General features: G+C 32.2%; 1 protein-coding gene across 1 annotated transcript in view; it reads left to right on the plus strand.

Moving 5' to 3' along the window:
* Nucleotides 1–23,952, plus strand: part of LOC137932284 (uncharacterized protein CG43867-like) — a 153,691-nt gene that overhangs the window by 51,842 nt on the left and 77,897 nt on the right. The window contains exon 2 of the mRNA XM_068775893.1: nt 23,271–23,333. Within this exon, the coding sequence (XP_068631994.1) occupies nt 23,271–23,333 (63 nt within the window). The remainder of the gene's footprint in view (nt 1–23,270; nt 23,334–23,952) is intronic.

The raw sequence follows: 23,952 nt of genomic DNA on the forward strand, positions 1-23,952 counted from the left end.
TGTTTTGCATTATTTTTAGCGTATAACTTACCATAACATAAATTCTCTGTCTCTCTGACATTTTAAATGTAAAAAAGGGTTCAAACTGCTGGATTCAGTTGCGGAATGCACATTAGACCCCTGCGAATTCTTTTACGTTTGTGCTTATGTTACCAGACTCATTCCTGCACGTTACGTTTTTAATTAAATCGAATCCACGCGGTAAATCCTGTTGAAGCCATATTACTTGAAAGAAGTATTAATTTGTTACTTTTATATTAAGCTTTTGATTATTCCGGAATACCAGAAGGGTTCTGTTTGATATAAACTGAAATTAGTTTGAGCACATACTAATACTATAAAGATATTCTTCAACTTACAATATATCCAAATTTATAACATTCATAGTTATAACTTATGTACGTCGAGATAAAAATATCAGATAATTGAAACTGAACTCAAACTGAGTTTCTATATTTATATCTTCCTATAGTGCTATGTTAGCTCCTATATTAATATTATCCTCCAACTTCAAAAGAAACTATGAAGGATCCGAATTCGTTATGATTTGAGAAGAGCAAGCAACAAAGTTATTTACGGATTTTTGTGTAATCGCATTCAAAAATGTCCTTAATACAACAAACTAATTCCAAAGTTAAATTACTTATTATAATTATATTAACTGTTGTTTAGGACTTAAAAATACTGCTCAATATGCCAATGATATTGTTATCTATTCTGTATACCTTGGCAGTGGTAGCACAACGGTAGAGACCTGAGGATGATCGGAAGTCGCGGCTTCGATTGCCACTGGTCAAAGACAAGTATCCAGAAGATGGGCAGCAGCGTCCTCTGCTCACTATAACTCCATACTGCGATCACAAACCCGCCTACCGAGCGTGGTGATTATGGTATATCTCCCCATAAAGGTATTTTTAAGGAGATCTATGCCTGCAGAGGGCGTCTATGAGCTGAAACGATGACGAAGAATATATAACTTGTGCCTTCCATTTCGTGACTTTGATATTTGACTTGAACTCAAGTTAAATGCAATTTATCATTTTATGAAAATCTGTGGAGTTATAAGGTTAAAAATTAAATTAAAACTCTTTTTTTGTTTAGTAAATCAAGACTTTTATAAAAAACATTAGTTTTTATAATTAACAATTTATAGAAACACACGAATATTACAAAGAGTTAAATTATCTTTTCAATATTAAAACCGAAAAAAAAAACTTTTTTTCATTAAGAAAACTTGTGAATTTCCTCTAAAACATTTTTATGAAAAAGATTACTAGCAGAAAATAAAGTACGTTAAATTTATTTACATTGAGAAAATTTAAATTAAAAATAGCATTGGTGCTATGGACTAAAAATTTAACTGGTTTAATATAGGAACATGTTAGGCGAAGCTTTTAAAGGCACTATAGCTCATAACTACACAACGAACGGAAGTCTCCAAGCGAGCTAAAGTACGTCATAGCGGAGCTTATTTAACTTCAAGCGTCGTTACCTCGACGTATATCTCCTCGATAGCCCCTCCATCCTCTCCGTTCCTCTCTACGGGCTCCAACAGCTCGTGTCTCGAATTTAGTTCACTTATTAGCACTCCTTGTATTATACGACTAACGTTATGGTGTACAATTTGCTCTTCCTTTGAACAACGGAAAGGCAAAATATTTTACGTATTATACTTTTCATTTTTGCTGCATTACCTCGTGGTTTAAATGTCAGTCGCGTGACTTTCATTTTTTTTATAAATAGCTTTTTTTTATTTAGAAACAATTAACAAGAGAACTAAAGTTTGAGCGTAAACATATATGGTCGAAATACACCATTAAGAATAAATTTAAATATAGATATTTTTACTCAAAAACGAACATCATTTCACCATTGCTTTAATAGCTTTTCTTTTTAGACGACACTATACAATATCAGACTATTTATTAAAATCTATTTGTCATTTATAATGTACCAAGTCCTATTATTTACTATTAAGTGTTGTAATATAATATCTCGTCATTTGTGATCTGTACATCTATACCTTAAATATTATATTTAAAACTATTTTTTTATATTTGAGATGACATATAGGTAACATATAGGTGTAAATTTAAAGGAATGAATGTATAGTTCATTTGCCGTGAATGTATAATACAGGGTGTATATAATAATATATATTTATATTTTATGTCCTAAATTCAATGGTTTCGGAAAGAATAAATTATGTAATTATAAAGGAAATGAAAGTCCTTTCAAAATTCAGATTGTAACATGCTAAAATTTATTACTGTTTCCTTTCTGACTATGCAGACTTAGAACTACGTGAACTAATTAATGTAACATATTTCATAGTGATCATATTTTTATAAGGGTAACTTTAAATAAGTGCTTCAAAGCTGTTAGCCGGCAGATGAGCTATACATTCACTCCATTAAAGCTTTTAGCATTACCATTTGTAACCAATCTTCATGTATAATTGATAATGTAAATCATTTTGTTACATCGAAGTTATATAGTATTTATATATGTAATATTTCAGTAATAAATGTCACTACAATGAAATTATTAGAAAGTTATTTAGTTTAATTTACTCTTTCTACCTATTTATCATTGTAAACTGGATCCGTCAGAAGCGACGTGATCAAGTTGGTATGATGAATGGACCGACGTCCGACCGAGTTACTGCGTATTTAATTGCTTTTTGCAGAAGATGAAAACTTCGCATGAAAATTGGAAAACCATCGCACCAACATATTGATGGATTGGTACCCACTCTGTTGATTGGCGGTCGACTGTACTTTTATCTTTTTTGTTTCGGTACAGTCAGCTGAATATACGGTCGGAGGCAATGTTGAAATTGTCCTTTTTGCACTGTACGGGTGTATTTGAATTTAAAATATTTCTCGGTCAATTCAGTTTTGACTGGCGTGATTTTACATTCGAATGTTGGACTTTTTTTATTGTTTTTACGGGCTTTCAAAGTGGATGTACCGGCGACCTTTAGGTCGAGACAATATTAATGTTTTTAACAATATAACTCACATATGTTACATAAAATGTACATTTGTCTCCATAAAATACTAAAAGATCTCATTATATCTATCTTGTTTTCAAAATTTAAGAATTTTGAATAATTGTGATAATAAAGCCGATTCTTTCTCAAAATCATTCTACTACACTATTAAGGATATTGTGATAATTACCACAAAAATTCCAGCCTAAGTTTGTTGTGGTTATATCAGAGTACATTTGGAACTTTAGCTTTGAGTTAAAAGATAACATATATGGTCTCAATCTGATTTTAGTTTCTTATCTTTTCTCTCTATCTGATTTTAGCTCTTCGGGCTTAATCTATAAGAATATGAAGGGATGAACAAATTAATTAGGAAAAGATTTCAATTCTTGATAAGATCGATTTATGATTTGGTGTAATTAGGATCTAGATGAAGTGACATCATTAACCGAACTGGGGTCTTCAAAATCCGTCATCAATTAAATCATAAAGACCGTTTTTTACTTACGATGTTTTCATAAACAATTTCTGGAATTCTGCAATTTTCCCCCTTAATTCATTTTAATTATTTATTTATTTAAACACTGCTTGTACAACATACTCGTAGTTCGGATTACATAACGTTGAAGGTAATTCCTACCACTTAACGGTTTGAGCAGCGTAGCAATTTATAAATGAAAATAAATTAAATATGGTGAAAAAGTAAATAAATTAAAATGTATAAAATGATCACAAAAACATATTAAAAACCTTAAAATTAACATTTTAATGACTATTACTAACATGTATTTTACTAGGAAAATAGCAAAAAAAAGTAATTTTTTTTTAAATAAATTAATAATTATGTGTTTTATAGACACAAGCGTATGAGTTTTGTAGCTATTTTATACGTTTACATGTAGGGATGAAATCTATTATGGGTTTCATGCTATTAGTGAAAGTGAAGAAAGGTCTGCAATACATTTGCGTAAGGCCACATCGGCCGAGTCGTTTCCCGTAATGTCCCTGTGTAAATACCAGCTGGTACAAGGGGCCAGGGCGCGTTAGACAGGAACGTATCTTAGACCGCAACGCGACAGTGGCGCCATCCCTGCATGATTGATACGCCACGGCGTAGGGGTATCAACCTTCACTATTTACGTAATATGATTTATAATGAACACTGACCACTCGACAATGATGTATTAAATATTGCAACATTGACATTTTTCTTTTGATCTATTTATTGTCATTAATATCTTGTATCTTTATTTATACATAAAATTATTTTAAACTATTCTGTAAAATATAGGGTGATCACGGTGATTGGTTATATGTATAAAACCTTTAAAGGAGTGAATTTTTAACTCTTTTGCTGTCAATATATCTTAACCTTATACCAAAAATCAATAGTTTCGGAAAAAATAAATAACTTAATGCTAATATAATCAGAAAACGCATTTTAAAAAGTTAGATTAATACATGTTAAAATTAATTATTGTTTACTATCTGTCCCTGCAACCTTTGAACTGTTTTAATTCTAATAAAAATATTTCTTATATCAGAGTGTTCATTTTATACAGAGTAGTTGAAAATTAGTGTAAAACTTTTAAATATTATGAACTATATATTTCATTTTATTATCTGATATTTTAAAACTATGTACTTCCCCCCCCCCTCTCCTTTAAACCTTTTTACCGGAGGGAAAGTTAGTTCAATATCATTTCACATAATATCTTCATATTTCTTCTTATATTATTAAGCAACAGTTATTATGTATTATATATATTAACATATTTCTCTTAATCTAATAAATGTTGCTTATGTTAAATATAGTATATTTAATTTGTTTTACCGTTTTGATATTCTGTTATGTTATTTAATTCATAATTTTTTTTTATGTCTGTGAATTGAAGTTAAGTTTTTGTATTATCTAAATAAACAAAAATAAAATTAAAATTAATTATTAAAAATCGTGAAATCGCCGCTATATTAAATTCCAAAAACAGTTCATACATAACTTAAATATTAAATTGGTATAGACCGGTATATTATGTACAAGTTCAGAAAGTACGATCATATTTCAAGGATAATTCGAAGTAAAACTGTTTCTCATAATCGCAATTTTTTAAAATTAAAAATTTCAATTACAATTTCCTCTAGTAACTCACTAACTAATTGATCAATTATAAGAATAAAAAGTTATCAAATTTTGAATTTAAAACTTTAAGTTTATAAAGTGCTTATGAATTATTTACAACACAGGAACTCGACGTGCGCGTAAATTCCGTGTCACCGTGCTCAGCGACCCAGCATTGCGGCAGCCCTGACAAAGCAACGAGTGCTTTTAATAAATTATTCTGCAGTAGCCACTTGCAGCCTTCAGATTCGCTCCGTGCGATTTCAGTCCCATAACCATTTGTTCCAGTCCGATTTTCTATTCAATGACGCTGATTTGTAGCTAGAATTTAATTTTAGTTTTAATACATTGTATTTTTCACGAGCGTTTGTTGCAGATTTTTTATTTATTATGTACCTTGCAAGTAAAGCTGTAGTAAAAATGTATATCCTAGTGTTCGAGGAGCGTTTTTATGACCGTAGGTCAGGGGTGCGATCTTTGACAGCCTACTTTGTATGACCTACACAGGGATTTAAAAGGGTCAATGTACTATATGAAAATTGTTTTCAAAATTCTGATTATAATATATCAAAGCGCCTTGTATCCAGGACCCTCCGAAGAACTCCACGAGGCTGTAAGACATTTTCTACTCCAGAATCTCGTAGCCCAAACTATCATCAATTTTGCGTTTCGGCTTGCTCAATAACCTTTTAACATGGCAATCTACTGGGCTCTCTCAGTTACCTAAATTGTGCTATGGATCTCATCATCCCTTATGCGATCTCTTAGAGAAATCCTGAGCGTAGGCCTCTGCTGTCTTTTTAACGTATTATTTTTTTTGCGTATAAAATTCGATTTTTTTTTAAAGAATTAATTAAAATTAAACATTTCTTAGTTGTCATTAACGGAATAGTGTCCGCGCATACGTAATACAATCGGTCACAGTGTAATTTACTTTCTGATTAGAAAAGATTTTATCTACATTTTTAAAGCGAACGGACTATAGACGATTTCGAAAGAAAAATTTTACATTTCCCATCATAAAGCAAATAATGAACGATTATACTCAAGGCTCCATTACGGCGCTACCGATCTCATACTGTAGCAGCCCATAAATTGGTTCAGCGCATTCCGAACTTGGCGAAATCACCTCAGTTGCCGCAACACCTGCGCTCAATGATTAGGCCACCTGCGAAAACGTCGTTAAAATTTTTACAAGTGATTTTTCCAACGCCACTTTGCCACTTTTATCGCGCCGGTTTCACTTCACTTCATGTTTTAAATTGCCAAAGCTGAAAGAGTTATTTGATGCACTTTAAGACTTCAACTTTACAGAACTTTATAAGTTTTAATTTTGTTTGTTTTTATTATAAAATAAATTTGTTTTTAGAAACAAACAAACAGTTTACATCATATAAAAGTATATTATAGTTAAAAAAAAAACAATAATAACTACTCAGAACGCTGTCCACATATATTTATATACATATAGCTGCCTCATCAATAAGATATATTGGTCTGGTAATATTGTATTATAATATTATTTAAATAATAAATATGTACGATTTCTTTTTCTCGTTATTCTTAATTAACTATGAATAAAGACCTCTAAGACTTAAATTAGCACTACAAGGTATGTGTATATATATATATATATATATATATATATATATATATATATATATTTAGCATAACATTCTGTTAAAAATTTCTTACAAGAAAGTAACTAAAATAAAAATATTTTAACAACGATCTAAATTTCAATTTTTAAAACGTGTACCGTATTTGGTCGGTCTTTTTAAATCTAACACGTAGGCAATAAAAACCGAAAAGTCATGGACCGCAGTAATAAAGCGCTACACGTGAATCGTGGGTACTTTGTTAATATTTAAGCAAACCCGTCGCTTTGCGCCGTCTCGCTCATTTATCGCCCGAGCGCCGCGCAAAGCGGACGTCTTACGACCGCCCCTGTAAACGCTTATTACCTCCAAACAAGACTTACAGGCTACGTGTAGTAGGATAGGACGTAAACTTTATTAGGTTAAACACAGATTTTATTTCGTGAAACTCTATTTATAACAAAAAATCCAACACATTGATATTATTTTAAGGAACCTTTATTTAATTTACAATTGGATATCGACATTTAAATGTTATATAGAGTGATTGGTTGCAGATGTTGAAACTTTAAAGAGGTGAATACATAGCACATTTGTCAGCAAAAATAATTAAAGCTTTTGTGACTATTTCTATTCAACCTTTATATCGTGATCACGTGGAAATATGTTACATTAATTATTTTTTTTCCTTTGAGTTAAGTCAGGCCAGTACAGAGTCTGCAGGGAAATATGAAATAGACAATAATGAATTTTAATATGTAATAATCTGAATTATTAAAACCGTTTTTCTTACTACGACATCACAACGTTATTTATAGTTTCTGAAACCATTAATATTTTGATAAGGATGTACCATTCATCAGACGGCGTATGAGATATATATATTTTAGTTATTTTTATTTTATTTTTACTTGTTGTGGAAATTTAAAAACTAGTTATACTATAACAGGTGACTTATACATTGAGTCATTACAAGTTTCCGCCTTCAGCGTTATTTAGATTGTGAGGATGTGCAAAAGGATTATAATTCCACATAGAAGAAAGTTGCTTAATAAACTTTATAGCATATATTTATATTTAAACATATATTTATAAAAAATTTTGCACCTATTTCAAATCATCTTATATATTATGCAATAGTAATTATTTAATGAAAGTAAGTAGCGAAATATTAAACCCAACAATGCTGTTTGAATGCTAATACACACAATTCCCGACACGTAATCTAACTGTCTAAATGCTCCCCACCGACCCACTAAGCAGAAACTTTGCATCTTTAAAATAGTTAGGTATTGAGGTGGCTGTTCATAATCTTATTTCACTCCAGGGAACGGGACCAGGCGTGGAATCTTTTTAAGTTCGTGCGTACAGATTGTTTTATGTTTTTATTGCCCCCTTATATTATGTAATCTTTATCGTGTCAACATTCCTAAATTGCGATTTTAGGTCGAAAGTTTTGATCCATGTTATTCCATGAATTTCGTAAGACAGCGGAAACCTAAGTTTAGTAAGTGGAAAAGTCTGAAAGTTTTTGTAAATTCCTCAGAACCAATCTGGATCCTAATATAAATAAATTACGAGAACTACCTATGCTAATCAATTGTTTTCGTTGAGAAAAGAAGCCGGAAGAACCAGATTTAATACAAACTAGAATCATTATGAGCTACAATAGTATCCTACAATTTGAAAGAATGCTATGAGAAAAACCACAAGAAAAGGAAGTTTTTTTTTTGTAATTACTTCCACAAATATCATGTAACTAAATTTATTAAATTTAGCAATTCATTCTTAAGATTATTATCAATTTCTAATATTTTCAAATAAATTAAAACTTAAAAAAACACTAAATGTATAATTTGATTACGTGGTAATTTAGAAACAATGTACCGGAGTCTTTTGTACAACCGTACACAGTCATCCCCAAAAGATTTAAAAATTTATTTCAAGCAGGAAGGCATAACAAGCTTATCTTTTGTTTCTAATGCTACCCTTAATTAGAGTCTGTGTCCTGTTTATATTGCGTTGGTTGAAACATTTAAATAGTGTTTTCAAAATAGATAACGTTGTTTTATAATAGTTATCTATAACATTTGAAACATCGTCAACTTAATAAAATAAAAATCTTTCGATCAAACACGATGTTCGTATAAATGTTACGACTTTTTCACAGTTTAAGAAGCAATGGGATATATGACCCTTTATACAGTCAATGAATGAATGAGTATCTAAAATGAGGTAATATTTCAGGGTAAGATAATAATTGAACTTTTAACTTTAATAACGTATTTTTTTCGAAACTCCTGAATTAGAAATGAACCTTCATAAAAGAAGTCAGCTTTTTTGTGTATTAAATTGTATAAAGTTTATTTATATATTATGTTATATTTATTTACAGTAGCAGCCCTGAGATATAGAACTGGCACTTGCGGTCGCAGGTCGTCCGTTCGTTTTCTAAGAAACAGTTTTAAATATAATTCACACTTTGTGCATTAATAACATAGGATTACTACTGCTCACAACAACTTTCTAGAGTATAGAGAGCAACATCCTCTGCGTACCATAATACCACACTGCAACCGCCAACCCGCCTGCCAAGCGTGGCAATTGTGGTATATCCTCCCATAAATATCTTTAGGAGACACCTATATCTCGCACTGGGTTTCTATGGTCTATACCGACGACTAAATTTATTATCACAAAATGTACTATAAATAAGCAAGAAATAATGACATAAATATAAAAATAATAGCTTAATGAAATTAAATGTGTCTAAGTAATAAAACTGTAGTGTTTTATTCAATTTGGTTCATATTTTTTTTACCTGGCGTGAATAAGTAAACGAGACAATTGGCTCCTGTGCCGTCGCTGCGTCATCTTTTATAACCACCAAAGAGCAGCTTACTTATATTGGCCCATTCTCAATATATTTTTTTCTCTAATAATGTACAATCTTACATAGCACTTAGTTAATGCTGGACCATTATCAGTCTTAAATAGAGAAATTTGAAACTGACAATGTTCCGCTGGATTTATCCAGAAACATTGCAATAATTCAAATCCGAAGTGACGACTTCTTCCCGAAGACACGCTACCGTTTTTTTTTATGTTTGATCAGCCCTTTTCGTTTTAGATAATTGTCTATAAATAATATAAACATTTGCTTTAAAATTTAATACCATCAAAATCATCATCAAAAACAAACACCCTGAGGGTGTATTACCGAGAATTTCGCTTTATAGCTGTTGTATCCGGAACACCGGTAATGTTTATTCAATCTTTTAACTTCGAGCCAGTGATCATTACTTACCCCAGGGGAACGGCCTTCAAAGGCGAAGCGTCGTCCAACGGCGTACCAATTTAGTTCCGGCCCGCTAAGACACCCTACTCGTTATTTACGTGTGAAGGGACCGAGTCAAAGTCTCAAGTCCAGTGGAAAATTCGCCGAGTCACAGCTCCAATCTCCGGCCGTGATGCAGAAAATTGAAAGGGACTCAACTTCACCCAGCGACAGCTTTGCTTCGAAATATTTTCAATATTATTCTTTGTATCGCACCGGATTTTACATTTGGCAGTTTGAACATTTGACGTTACAATACTCCACTATTTCTCAACTAACCGCAATAACATTTCTGGAATATTCCTCAAATTTTAAATCCCGTCTAGATTTATGTACTTTGTTACTCTTTGAATATATTTTGAAGGAACTGGAATTGAAAATCCTTTCAGTGAAATAGCTAAATTCGTGCCTCTCAAGTGTTTTCCTATACTTCTCAATTACTTATTACATAAAAGCTGTCGCGACAAACTTTGTAGTAGTAAAAGTTTTCGGTCTATGAAATTGTAACAAAAAATACAAACTATTATTACTCGTTTTAGAGAGATCACTTTATTCATTGATTGTATGTGAAAGAAATCAATTAATTTTGTATAATTTAAAAATTTATTAAACACTGGATTAACCGCCAGACTTTGTGCTACCAAATGTTATTGGGTCTGTTGTATTTCATATCTAATGGATTCAGGCGTAACTTTGCGGAAGTCCATCCTAAGTAAAAAAAGGACCAATATATAGCTACTTCCGCTAATGCAGTAGTAGTCGTGCAATAAAGTGTACCGCCCGCCAGCCCGCTGATAAATACGCATGCGGCAAACAATGCAAATTACACAACACAGAGTGACTCTGTGTTTGGCACTAATCGGTGTAACATTACTCCTGAAGATGCCCCGTGGAGAGGTGAAACACGTGTTGAGTGATTTAACGGTGGTATTTGTGTAATTCTCATTGTTTGCCGCATGCGCATTTATCAGCGGGCTGGCGAGCGGTGCACTTTATTGCACGACTACTACTGCGCTGGCGGAAGTAGCTATAATTGATCCTTTTTTTACTGTATTTCAATACAAAAAAAATATAGTTTGCAGCACGTGAAATATCAAATACGTAAAAGTTTCAATAGTCATTACATTTTAATATGTTTAAAGTATCTACGCACTTTTGTATGTTTATAATAAGGTCATTCGTTCATATAAAGGTTCTTGAGAATATAAGGAAACGTAGAGGCCTACTCACAGCGTATACTGGCTCGTGATCGCCACTCGAGAACCTTTCGGCCCCAACGGCTATTGGTTGCACGAGTAATGCGCCCCGCACACTACCACTTGAGATGTGAAATCCTTCGAGCTATGTCGATAATCTTAGTTCTTCTGCGGATCTCTTCATTTCTCTTTTCGATTTCGTAGCAAAACTCCAAGCATAACGCTCTCCATTGCTCTCCTAGTGATCTTGATCCTTCTTATTTAGCCGACCATAAGCGACCTCGTGTTGGATCCGTATGTCAACACTGATAGCATACTTCGATTAAAGACCTTAATCTTCAAAATTTAGGAATATATATTCCACAGAGCTATAATTCCTAAAGTTATAGGACTTTAATTACTCTCTAACAGTTGGCAAATATTGACATTTAAATTATAAATAGTTATTATTTTTATAATCCCGAAAAAGATTTTTAAAGAAACTTATTTACTGTCATAATTTTTATCACATAAAAATATATTTTTATAATTCAGTAAAATAAAGATTTAAAATGTTTATTCGTAAATTAAACACAATGATTGGTTAAAGTTATAAAAGCTATAAATGGGTGACTGTAAAGCTCATTTGTTAGCAAACAGATATAAGTTTTTACAAATTATTTCAATCACCCTATATAAAATGATCACTCGGAAATATGTTACACTGATTTTTTTTTTTTGTTATACAATGTACTCTGTAACTTCAAGTTTTATTTATCATTATATAATAACGAGAAGGGCAAAACATTCCAGTGCTTAAATCCAAATATCACTAAGCACAGAAACAACTTAATTTAATGTTTTGTAGAAGTTAAAATCATTAATTATATATTTGACTATAATCTATTAATTTATATGCCCGTATTAGATATCAATAAACTTAAAGGCATGATACAAGTAGCATAACAGTGAGATACACCGGCTTAGCGATCGCAGTAAACCCGACACGGATTGAAACTGTGACCGTGAAATACAATCGACAGTACTCCTTAAGAGTTTTATAATATCACGAAAAAAACACAAAACTGTGCGAGAAAATTAATAATACAAAAATTTGCAATCCATAATCCTAATAAAATATTACGTCAATTGTTATAGATTTGTATGTTCAACATCTGACACGGTAAACTAATAATCAACAATAATAATAAAATACAAATTATTTTTACTATACATGCTACCGTCAGAAATGGATTTAGTTCATTGATGTAAATAAAAAAACCTTCAATGTATTGCGAAGTCTGAAGAATCACGCTTTGCTTATTTTATATGTTTGCCCTCTTCAATCCACTTTCCTTGTATACAAGCTATAAACAAGCAACGAAACGCCGCGACATAATGTAGCGTTTTCCGAACGTCGAATCTCTCATAAACACCCGTCGTCGTGCGCTACCAGCTCAAATGTCAATAAAATTGACGGCCGTCTCGTGGCACTCTGACCCGAATGTATCTGTCGTATTATTGAGTTATAAATACATCGATGCCATGCTAAGTAGACCCTTCTCGTACATGTCGAGGGGAATGAGTCGACTGCTTCAAAGGTTCAGTGTATCTGGGCTTGTATGCTTTTTGTTAGGGTGACCATGAAAGATATTCGTAGATATTTTTAAAAACTAAAATTAAAATTTTTAAAGAATTCTTATATATTTACCGTTTGCGTTATACCACTGAACATTGAAACAAAGCGGATATCCTTACCTTCGTTGTGGACATTTCTCGTACGCGAACGAAAGGATTTACTTTTTATTTTTTTAATTGTACATCAAAGTGACATTTGTCTGCATTAATATGTCCATGAAAACAGATAAATGCCTTCTAAGGTTAATTAATCAGCGTTTTAGTTTGTAATAATTGTGAATTAATAATGTATCAAGCTTTTTATACAGTGCATTTTATTAGCTAATACTGCTGGATAACCCAAAGTTTCACTGGTTTAGACTTGACTTAATGAAAGTCTATTAATCAATTTTTTTCTTTCCCTATTGCAATAATTTCGCCTCACCATATTTAATTTTATCTTCAGCGTCATGCTATACTTTCGCGTCCCCAAAATCTAAAACATTATTTTCTAACCTTTACTTTCCCATAACAAAAGAAGGGTATTCCAAATCAACAAACCCCATAATGTTTATAATAGTTAAATTTGACAAAAACACAGACCTTTCTATTTGCAAATTTAGAGACTTGATCCGGGTATTAATAAGGATTTTGTAGACTCTAATTTAAAATCACACATATATTTTCTCTGAAAATTAATCCATTACATATGTGCAGTTCGCATTCCTACCATTAATCAATAATGCGCAAGTGTTGCTGTACCTGTATAGCGTGATATCTACAATATAATATTTGTACGAAAAACGAGTGCAATAATTTGCAGCAGGAGCTTGTGAAGCGTAAACTTGATTATCTGCACTTTATACTGCAAAACAATATAAAAAAAATCAGAACGTTTCTCTTGGAGCCTGCGAATAATCATCACCATCGTTGGTTCGAAGCGGCTTGAATTCAGCGTCGTTCTTAACTAAATCAGAGACAGAAGTCAGAAGACATTTGTCATTGGTGCTATGTGACCGGCTCATCGCCACTTCCACTTATAAACATCTTCGCTATGTCGGTTAGTTCCGTTTATCTACGGATCTACTTATTCATAATTCGACCTCATAGAGAAAACCCGAGCATAGCTCTCTCCATCATATAGCACAGTTGATTGCCAATGAGACCAACAGCTAACATTTATATATTTTTTTAATAATTTGTGTCAAAATTTTCATTTAAATGATGGACACCATAGTTCGCCATTAAGTCGATTTACTGGTGATATGTGACCCGGACGTTACACGCTAGGCCATAGTTGTCTGAGTCGTAAACACGCTGTCTCGAAGCTTGACGGAATATTTGGCGATCTCTCCCTGACGCCGGCTTAATTAAATGCGAATTGTTTGAGTCGAAATTAAATTGGAGAGGACAAGTTATGCAGAGAGACGAAGTTTCACTCTCGATGCAGCGGGGACTAACTCATTCAAATTGAAAGAATTTTTTTTCTTCTTTAAATTACAGATGTACTTGGCCTTTTTTAAAATTCGAATAACTTTGTGATCGGTCATCGTTATGTAAAAAATCAGGTCGTACGACGATCAAGGTGAATAAATATAAACAAAAACTTAATTATGAGATATAGATTGTTAAATACTGAAAAAAATATAATGTTAATAAATAAATGAATCGTTTAAACAATGGAATCTTTTTGTATCAAAAAAAAATTAGCTTCACCTTTGTCTATTCTCTATTGATAAAAATAAATAAAAAAAAAATATGTTTTAATCGTCAACAACATCAGATCATTTCTAGAGAAGGATTTCACAACAGCATTAGTAGGATTATTTCAAATTTGGTTAGCAAGAGAGAAGAGTCTGGTTGGTGAAGGTGATCGCCAATGCATTGAGCTGAAGCTCTGATCACCATACCTGGCCTTTCTTTCTACAACGCGATGGATTCGATACCATTACGATAAGTCATAGAATACTACGAAGTTATATCTCTTTCTCTCTCTCTCTGATGCATAATCATCCACTAGAGATTATAAGGCCTGCCTACCTGTCTGCTATTCGTCGTGGTAGTAGCTCGTGAACGCGCACTACAAGGCGTAGGGCTTTCCGAATGATATCTATAGAAGGATAAACTATAATCGCCACGCTTGGAAGGTGTGTTGGCGATCGCATTGTGGTATTATGGTACGCAAACATCGCCGCTGCCCATTCTCTGGAAACTTGTTTATGAGCAGTGGCATTCCTATATAATTAATGCACAAAGTTCAATTATATAAGATAATATCTCAAGAAACGAACTCGCGACCTAAGATCGTAAGTCTGTCCTCTGCCGCTAGGCTACCGTTGCTCAACTGCCCTCCGACTGCCGGATCGCTATTATTAATTTAAAAAAAAACATGTTGTAAAAACTTTTAATTCAAATAAATACCACACAATATATGACTTAAAACAATTAAAACTTAACCAGCTAATGCAAGACAATACACAAAGCTGGAGTATTTCCAACTGCGACACTACAAAAGTTAAAAAAGAGACAATAGAAATAATAAGTAAAATATTTTGCGATTACCTATAGTTTTTACGTCAAGATAAATTATTTATATTTATGTTTGTCGTAAAATAAACTATTAAATATCAGTATACTTAAATATTGGAGTGAATAAAACCCTTAGGGTAAAACAGGGTAATGGGGGTCACTTAAGCGAGAAATCAAATAAAAATTAATTATAAAACAAAATATTTATTGCAACCGCCTTTAAATATAATATAACTAATATACTATTAATTGAGATCAGTTTCAATCACTTTGGCAATCAACTTTGAAAATTATTCAAGTTTAAAAAAAAAACAGATTTGACTCCCATTGCACCGATATGCGGGTAATGGTGGTCACCCTGGGGGCAATCAGAGTCAATGAAAATCTAGCACATATCACAGACATAATCTTGAGCTGAGTCCCACCCGGTGCATTCCGAGTGAGCCCATAGACCACATGAGGTACATCTGAACCATATCTCATTGTTTCTGCCGAAATCGTTGCATACTGGGCACTTGTTTCCCACATCTTTTAGCTCATCATCCTCATCATGCTGGCACAAATCGTTAGTACCAACATCAGATACAGAGGTTTCATTCGATTCTTGAAGTATTTGACGCTTTACCTTTTCATGAGTCTTCTTCACCACTTTACTTTTTTTCCCTGACCTTTACCTTTCCATTTCTTATTTTCTTTCTGTGTTTCTCCTTTTTTCTTTTCTTTCTTATTTTCTTTTTCTACAAGGTTTTCTTTCAATGGCGTTGAAGTTAAAAGTGTTGCATGTTGTTTTTTTCGGCATTGTCTTGTATTAATAATACGTGTCTTCTCTGGTAACTTGATTAAATCATGCAATGTAATTTGACTTGAAGTGCTAGGATCTGATGGGTTAATCGCAGACACTGACTGTTTTGGTGTGCTCGGTACTATGGGATGAAATTCTTTTGATGTGCTCGGAACTGGTGATTATGATTCTTTTGATACATGATCATTCGTGGGAAATGGGAGTCACCCGACTCTCATTACCCACTTCTATACAAATTAGAAAAAAAATGAATGAAAATAAAACTGTAACGTATTAACACGCTAAGAACTGCACATCACAATTTTGAATGTCTAACTAAGCACGTGTGAATGTCTTAATCGTATACTGCAAATTATTCGACACTTACCTTTTAATTTACATTGACGAAAAATTAGATCAGTGGAGCGAAAAAACAAAATACTGCCATATCTCAGAAGTGCGGGCGCCAACTGGTGCGAGACTTTCGAGGCAGCGCCTGGGGGCCAGGGCAGGGTAGAGGACCTCATTTACGAGTCGCTCTCGTGTACTGTTTTGTGGATGTGCGGGTGATTCTCATTACCCACTGACTCTCATTACCCTACTCTCCCCTACTAGTCGCGGTAAGTCCCAGGGTGCGGGCAGCGCTAGACTAATCATCGTGGCGATCTTTAAGGAAGGCCTATGCTTTGCAATAGGCATCTATCGGCTGATATGATTAAAGTGTGATACTCACATATAAAAATAAGCATCAAGCAATGTTTTTTTAATATTTACTTACTCCCTAATAATTATATAAACATATCAAACGACTGGATACATTTTCGGCAAAAAAATTAGAGCTATACCAGTTTGTTATTTATACTTATAATTTTTAATTAAATGTGTAGAATTGAATTGTAGATATTTTATAATAACAATAATATTCACACTTACTAGTGAGAATAAAGGAAATATAAAATAATGTTAAATTATTGATTGGTTGTTCCTTTAATCGACTTGATCCTTGATTTTATTCGAACACAAAGAACTAGAAAGGTTTATAAATTCAAAGACATGCCGAGCAAAGAAAGTCCATCTGAAACAAAAGAGAAGATAAAAGTTCTATTGCCTTTTAGAGCTTTTGCCCGTGTTTGATTTATCCCCGTACCGTCGCATATTTCTTTGACGTTGGAACGTTGCATTCGTTTCCTAGGATTAGATTTATCTGTTTGAAATTCGTTAGACCTTTAAAGATATGTATTTTGTTGAGAAACATCGTTGACTGCAAATTCCAAAAAAACTATGAAAATTGTTTCTACCAGTTTTTATCTAGCACTTTATATTAGCTTACCTTATCCCACCTTCGTTCCCTACCATGGTAACTGGTACTCCTAATTCTACATTTACACTCTTTTCGTCCTAGCTTAAATTTTAGGCTTACTTGTAAATATTATTTATTTGTTGTACTCAAGAGCCATGGAGTGGGCTATGTTCGGTGTTTCTTTATGAAATAGAATCAGGAATGAGGAGATCAAACCAACAGTAGTGATAGTCCTGCGAATTGGCTACTTAATTGCAAACCACGGATTGGCAAGTGAAACGTAGGGTGTCCATTCACAAGGTGACTTTATACAGATATTTGGAAGACGCCGAATGCATGCCGCTTCCAACAAGGCCTGTTGAAACTGGGGGAGGCCTGATGGAAGAAAAAAAATTGATAGCTAGAGTCCATTTAGATAAGGATATAAAGTTATCATAAGGTTTATTTTATGTTTATTCATTTATATACTTAATTTCAAAATAAAATATTTAAAATTGCATGCAAATAACGACACGTTTTACATGATACATGGCATTTAGATATTTTCTACAAAATACTAATATCTTACTTCGTCTTAGTTTGCCTTGTTACTAAACTGGGGATGTTAACACAGTAAGAGTCATTTCATCACAAAGTTTTTAATGTCTGTAAGCTAGTTTTAAAATGTTACGACTAGAAAATCTTTACGAAAACATTAAATTTACATAAATGTCATAGGACCGGTCAAAAGTGGTCTTCTTTCAGCGTCTTTCGACAACCTTCACTCCAGTTTAAGGCTTCAACGGCTATCGGTTCCCTTCCACTTCAACAAAACGATCTTATTCTACATAGTTGATACAATTAATATAATATTTATATAATGTGAATATTAACTCTGCTATAATCCATTTAATATCGCATATGACTATAACGAAGGCTGTAGTTTCCATTTACGTAACATTCTATTCTCATCGCGGGCATAGACAAAGGAGGTACTGTAATGTAACAAACCCCCACGAGTCCATCGCGACATGTCGAGCCTCAAATTAAACTTCGCACAGATAAAGCGAAGGCATCTTGTAAAGGAATTTTCATTTCCATATTAATCGAATGTTTTCGCTCGCGTCAATATTGACGACGCTTTTCACGATAAAGTAGATCATTGGGAAAAAAACTTTATTAACTATAGTAGTAATTTTTTTATTTATGCACTGAATAAAATCGATATTTGGATGCTTAAAGTAATAATAAAATTACAAAATATAATTATCAAATAGGTATATAAAATACTGATAAATAATAACCAAATATAATTAAATAACTTTTAATCTATATTTTTAACATTTTGTAAATTAGTTGCACAGGGTATCTTGTGGCAGATTTATGTTTTCAAACTTAGACAAATAACGAGATATTTGACATATAGTTTTAATTATGGCACTGGATCATAGAATAGTTAGGCGGATTTTATTTTTCGAAGAGAATGTCATTCAAATTTCTTCCGTCAAGTTGCACACAGTGTTCATCTGTATACTGTTATGCTTTACGCTATGCCTTGTAAGGTGACTTTGGTTCTTCAGCGTATCTACCCATTTCCATTTCATTACACGTAACATTTGAATTATTTTATATACATAAGTTTGCTCTAATAAATTAATTACGAGTCATGTTCCCAAAAGTTAAAGAATGCTAAGGTTTAGGAATTTGAAAAGAAACGTGAAACAATAAATAAGATTGGTACCCAACAAACCATAGTTCACTTTTTATTGATATAATAAGAGTTAAGAATTTATGAACGTTAATAAAATCATAAATATAAATATAATCCGCAGTATGTATTCAAATGATAGAATGATATAACGTTCTTCTAAAATATCTATGTAGAAAATCCAGCACATACGACAATGTAAATAGTAACCAAAGTTACTGACAGTATTTATAGCCAAGATAGCTCGTCTAATAACGTAAAGGTAGTCACTCCTTTTAATTTTTCCTAAGACATGATTTTTTGGCTTGTTAACATACAGTGTAATTGGTTACTGATTTAAAAATTTTAAAAGGGTGAACGTTTAATTCAATTGTCAACTTTTCAAAATCAAATTCAAAATATCTTTATTCAAGTAGACCTTTACTTGACCTTTTGGACCGTCGATTATTTTAACATTATAATAAATTATCTATCACCATCTCAGGATGCTCATCTGTTCAGAAGAGCTAGCCAGAAACTCATTAATGCTCTTTTTAAATAAAATTTTAAATTTTTGTGACATGTACGCATTGTAATATCAACAATTTAAATGAGTCAACAAATACCATAACTTTAAAGCTTTTACACCTATTTCCAATCTTCCTGTATAAAGATATCACTGTATCGGTGATATGTATATTCGTACTGGAATGGGATAAGCCAATTACTTCTGGTACTACAAAGTCTGCGAGGACAGATAATAAACCATGATTAATTTTAATATATAGTAATACTATTTATGAAAAAGTTTTTTGCTGCTATATTATCATTACATATTTATTATTTTTGAAATCATTGAATTTGTAATACAGTGTAAAGTAGCTGACAGCAAATGAAATACACATTTACCACTTTAAAGCTTTTATATCTGTAACCAATCATTCTGTATAAGATCGAATATCAATTGTTACAGTTTGTAATAACGTGTTTTATTGAATTTTAAACAACCTCCCAGTATCGTGTAACTGTAAAATTGGTTGTTGGTCGATGATAAATCACAATTACGCAACCGAACTCTATCATTACGAGATCGTTACACTGTTGATACAAATACCAGTTAGTCAATATATATGTAGAATATAAATAACCCATTAAATGAAATTTGCGTTATAAATGTTGTTTTATTGATAAAAAAAAATATTTTCCTATGAAAAGATGTCATGTAAAAAGAAGTCCTACGCAATCCTCTTCTTTATCATCATCATCATATCAGCTGATAGACAGCCACTGCTAATACGGCCTCCCCAAAGATCACCCCGATGTCTTATGCTGCCCGTATCCAGCGACTTCTCGTTACCTTATGCAAGGCGTAAATTAATACGGACAGACGTCAAATCTTCTGTTCTGAAATATCTCGTGTGCGTCTGAACAATCGCTTTCCCGTCTTACTGCTCACATGCTAGAGTCACCTGGCTGACACTTCCATGCATGCTATAAAATATTCAGTTCGACTGTAGAAAATATAGGCAGAACAAATGGCCGTTAAACCTTAAGTTTTTTAAGACCGCAGACCGACATGCACAGCGTAGGACGTTCATTCACAAAGTGGACAGTTGCTAAGATCGCTATAAGACGCTGAATGCAGGCTACTTCGAAGCAATCCTTTTGGAAATCTATAGGGAAGTTCTACATCCATCAGAGAACGTCTTGTGACTATTATTATACAGAGTATATTTATTTTTAAAGAAAATACTTATAAATAATTACGCAGAATTTTGTAATTATTTATATATTAATTTATAGTGTCTCAATAAAATCTTTTAAAACGTATTTATACAATATCTAGTAAATGACAATTCGAAATTAAAACAAATTAAATAATTAAAATGTTTTTATTCTTATGAACTTTTATAATCTGTTTACTGTCGCGATCTAAACGAAAATTATAGAATTAAATTCCGATTTACATGATTTATATTAGAACGTGTAGCTCAAACATAGTTATATTTCATTTAAGATGCAATAGTTGAGTTTCTAGCCAGCTATTATCAGATCAGCATTCCGAGCCCGATAGTAACTTACTACTAGTAATCTTAAAATAATTAACAATTCAAAAGTGCGTGAAACGTGCCTATTTGAATATATATTGAATATGATTATATACCTATGATATAGATCTTAAATTGCTATAAAAATTTCACACAGCTATACAAGGTGATTAGATCGTAGTGCCCGCGCACAAAATAATAACTAGCAGGGCAGCCACTCACATAGCGTATGTTAGAAAATGTGGCTGTCAATTTTAACAAAATTTAAATTAGTTATAATTTGAATTAAGATATGTTTATCTTTATTTAATTCGTACATCTTCATCAATTTCTAAATAAGAAAAAGAAGCGCCAGTTGTTCTAAATGGATTTCGGAAAGACTTAATTAATTTAAACCTCTTACACTTATTTCCAATCATCAGGAGATACATTTCGCAATTGTTTTATTCAATCTAACAAACAATTTATAAATGTAATTATTGCTTTAATTAAAATAATATAAATGCTTAAGTGATTCGATTCGAAGTTGTATAGTCGCAGTTTTAAAATAATGGTGGACAAAAAATTCGTATTTATGCAAATGAGCTGCAGACACGCTTCAATAATGATCCATAATGAGATAAAGTACGTATTACGCAGGGCAATTATCAGCCCGTAATAATTGCAATTAATAAGCTTACAGTGATTAATAATCGTTGTATTTAAATATTATTCCAATAACGTTATTCGTTTTACATGCTGATTGGTTGTAAGTGCAAGAGCTTAAAAAGGTGAATATATAGTAAGCATAGAACTTTAAAGCTATTACACCTACTTTCAATCAACATGTATGTAGCAATTACTGTGAAATATCTTACTGAAATTTTCGCTTGGAAAACGAAGTGCCAGTAACATCTGGCAGTACAAATTCTGAAGGGACAGATAATAAACAATAATTAATTTTAATATGTAGTAGAAATCATTACATTATTTACTATTTCAAAACGACTGATTTTTTGATTGGCTGTTCCTTATTTTAATTATAAAAGCCTTTATGCTAATGTAAATTCACTTTAAAACTTTTATCATTGCAATTACAACAACGATTTGTTGTTGTACGTCTTTGAGATAATTTTTAAATTTAGAACTATTATCAATATTTTATAACCAAAAAATTATTTATAAAAATGCAGGAACATTGTACTTGCTATTTGACATTATATAAATAAAAAAAAAACCTAATGCGCAATAAAGCACATGTGTCAGATAACAACTATTATTTATAACAAACGTAAAAACTAATTAAAAACGAAAAAGTAATGAACTATTTTAAGTCAAGATAGAGTTTTTAATTACTGGTTTTAACAAAAAACGAATAATTGTTACACAACATTAAACTATGATTTAATTATTTCAAATCTATAATTAAAAGTATATTATTAAATAAATATTATTATACCATTCAAGAGGTAAAAGGAGTAACTGCTAAGTGTATCCCATCTCAGCTGATCAGCATTCTAAGCCGGTGACAGCTCCTTATAATGTTAAAATAATTAATAATTCAAAAGTGCGTGTAAATGTATTTGAATGAAGATATTTTAAATTTGAATTAAAAAACAACAATTTGCCGAAAATCAAAGCAATAAATCAGGAAGAGAGCAATGCCGAGAATGCTTTCGCGCCCGATGAAATAAACTTTTCAAATACAATCTAATTCCAGCCCCAACATGTGCGCGTATATCAGTGCTACATTTGCAAGTACCAACCACCCTTTTCACGAACTGCGCCGCCACCCCATGCCTTTGAAACCACACGAATACTCTCTCTTACATAACAATAATGCCCTTTCTACAGCCTCTCTGATAAATAGCAGTGATGTATATATCTATACGTTGTCTCTACGTACGAGTGCCACATGGTTCAATAAAGTGTATAGTTAAGAACAGCGCCATCTGTTGGGTGGTGAGTGAATTATTTTGGTTTCAGACATACTGAAATATTCTATGTTTCTAATGCAGAGTTTTGGCGTCTACTGTTTCTTTTGAGTACCAAAAGGTGGCGCTAGGTGTATCATTTATAAACATCCGCTTGTATCATTTTAACGTATTTTGTATTATTTGTTACAGCTGTCGGAGCTGGAACAGCGAGTTCTGGAAGCCGAGGGCAGAGCAGAAGAAGCGGAAGACAAGGTAACAATTTTTTCTAAAATTGTTATTAATAAATTTAATTACTGACGCTCTTAGCCTCAACACTAAAATATCATTTTAATCATTTTATTATTTTTTTAAATGCATATATTAGTAATGCCATAAAAATCTTAATGGAATTGTGAAACACATATTACCATCCAAGTCGACTAAAACGGCATTTTGATTTTAACCCAAACGTGGGTAAAAATGAAGGATATTTTTATTTGTATATTACGTTAATATATAAAATAGACTAGATATAAACCGCCCAAAACTTTGCAGCTTAGTACCCACATGCCACTTACATGGTGGCAATAACCAAAATACATTATTAATCCTCCTGGGGCCACCGACATCGTCTTCTTTGTATATATCAATATATAGCCTTAATATTTCATTTCAATCTATAACATTGTATTTAGCTGATAAATTGGATAGATCCATATTAATATGTTAACACATTCCGTGCCACGGCAATTTTTGAAGATTTTAAAATTAAAAAAAGTAAAAAAAGTACTTTAAGACGTATGCTTTACACTTTTTTAATACTGCAAAGCTATAATTAACGGGAAAAAGTTCTAAATTTTAATATGCATTACGCACGCGCTTATAGAAGTTA

This window comes from Battus philenor, unplaced genomic scaffold (genome assembly GCF_028537555.1).
Source record: "Battus philenor isolate CCGP_79_NKW_IND1 unplaced genomic scaffold, ilBatPhil1.0.hap1 SCAF_11, whole genome shotgun sequence".
NCBI classification, from domain to species: Eukaryota; Metazoa; Arthropoda; class Insecta; order Lepidoptera; family Papilionidae; genus Battus; species Battus philenor.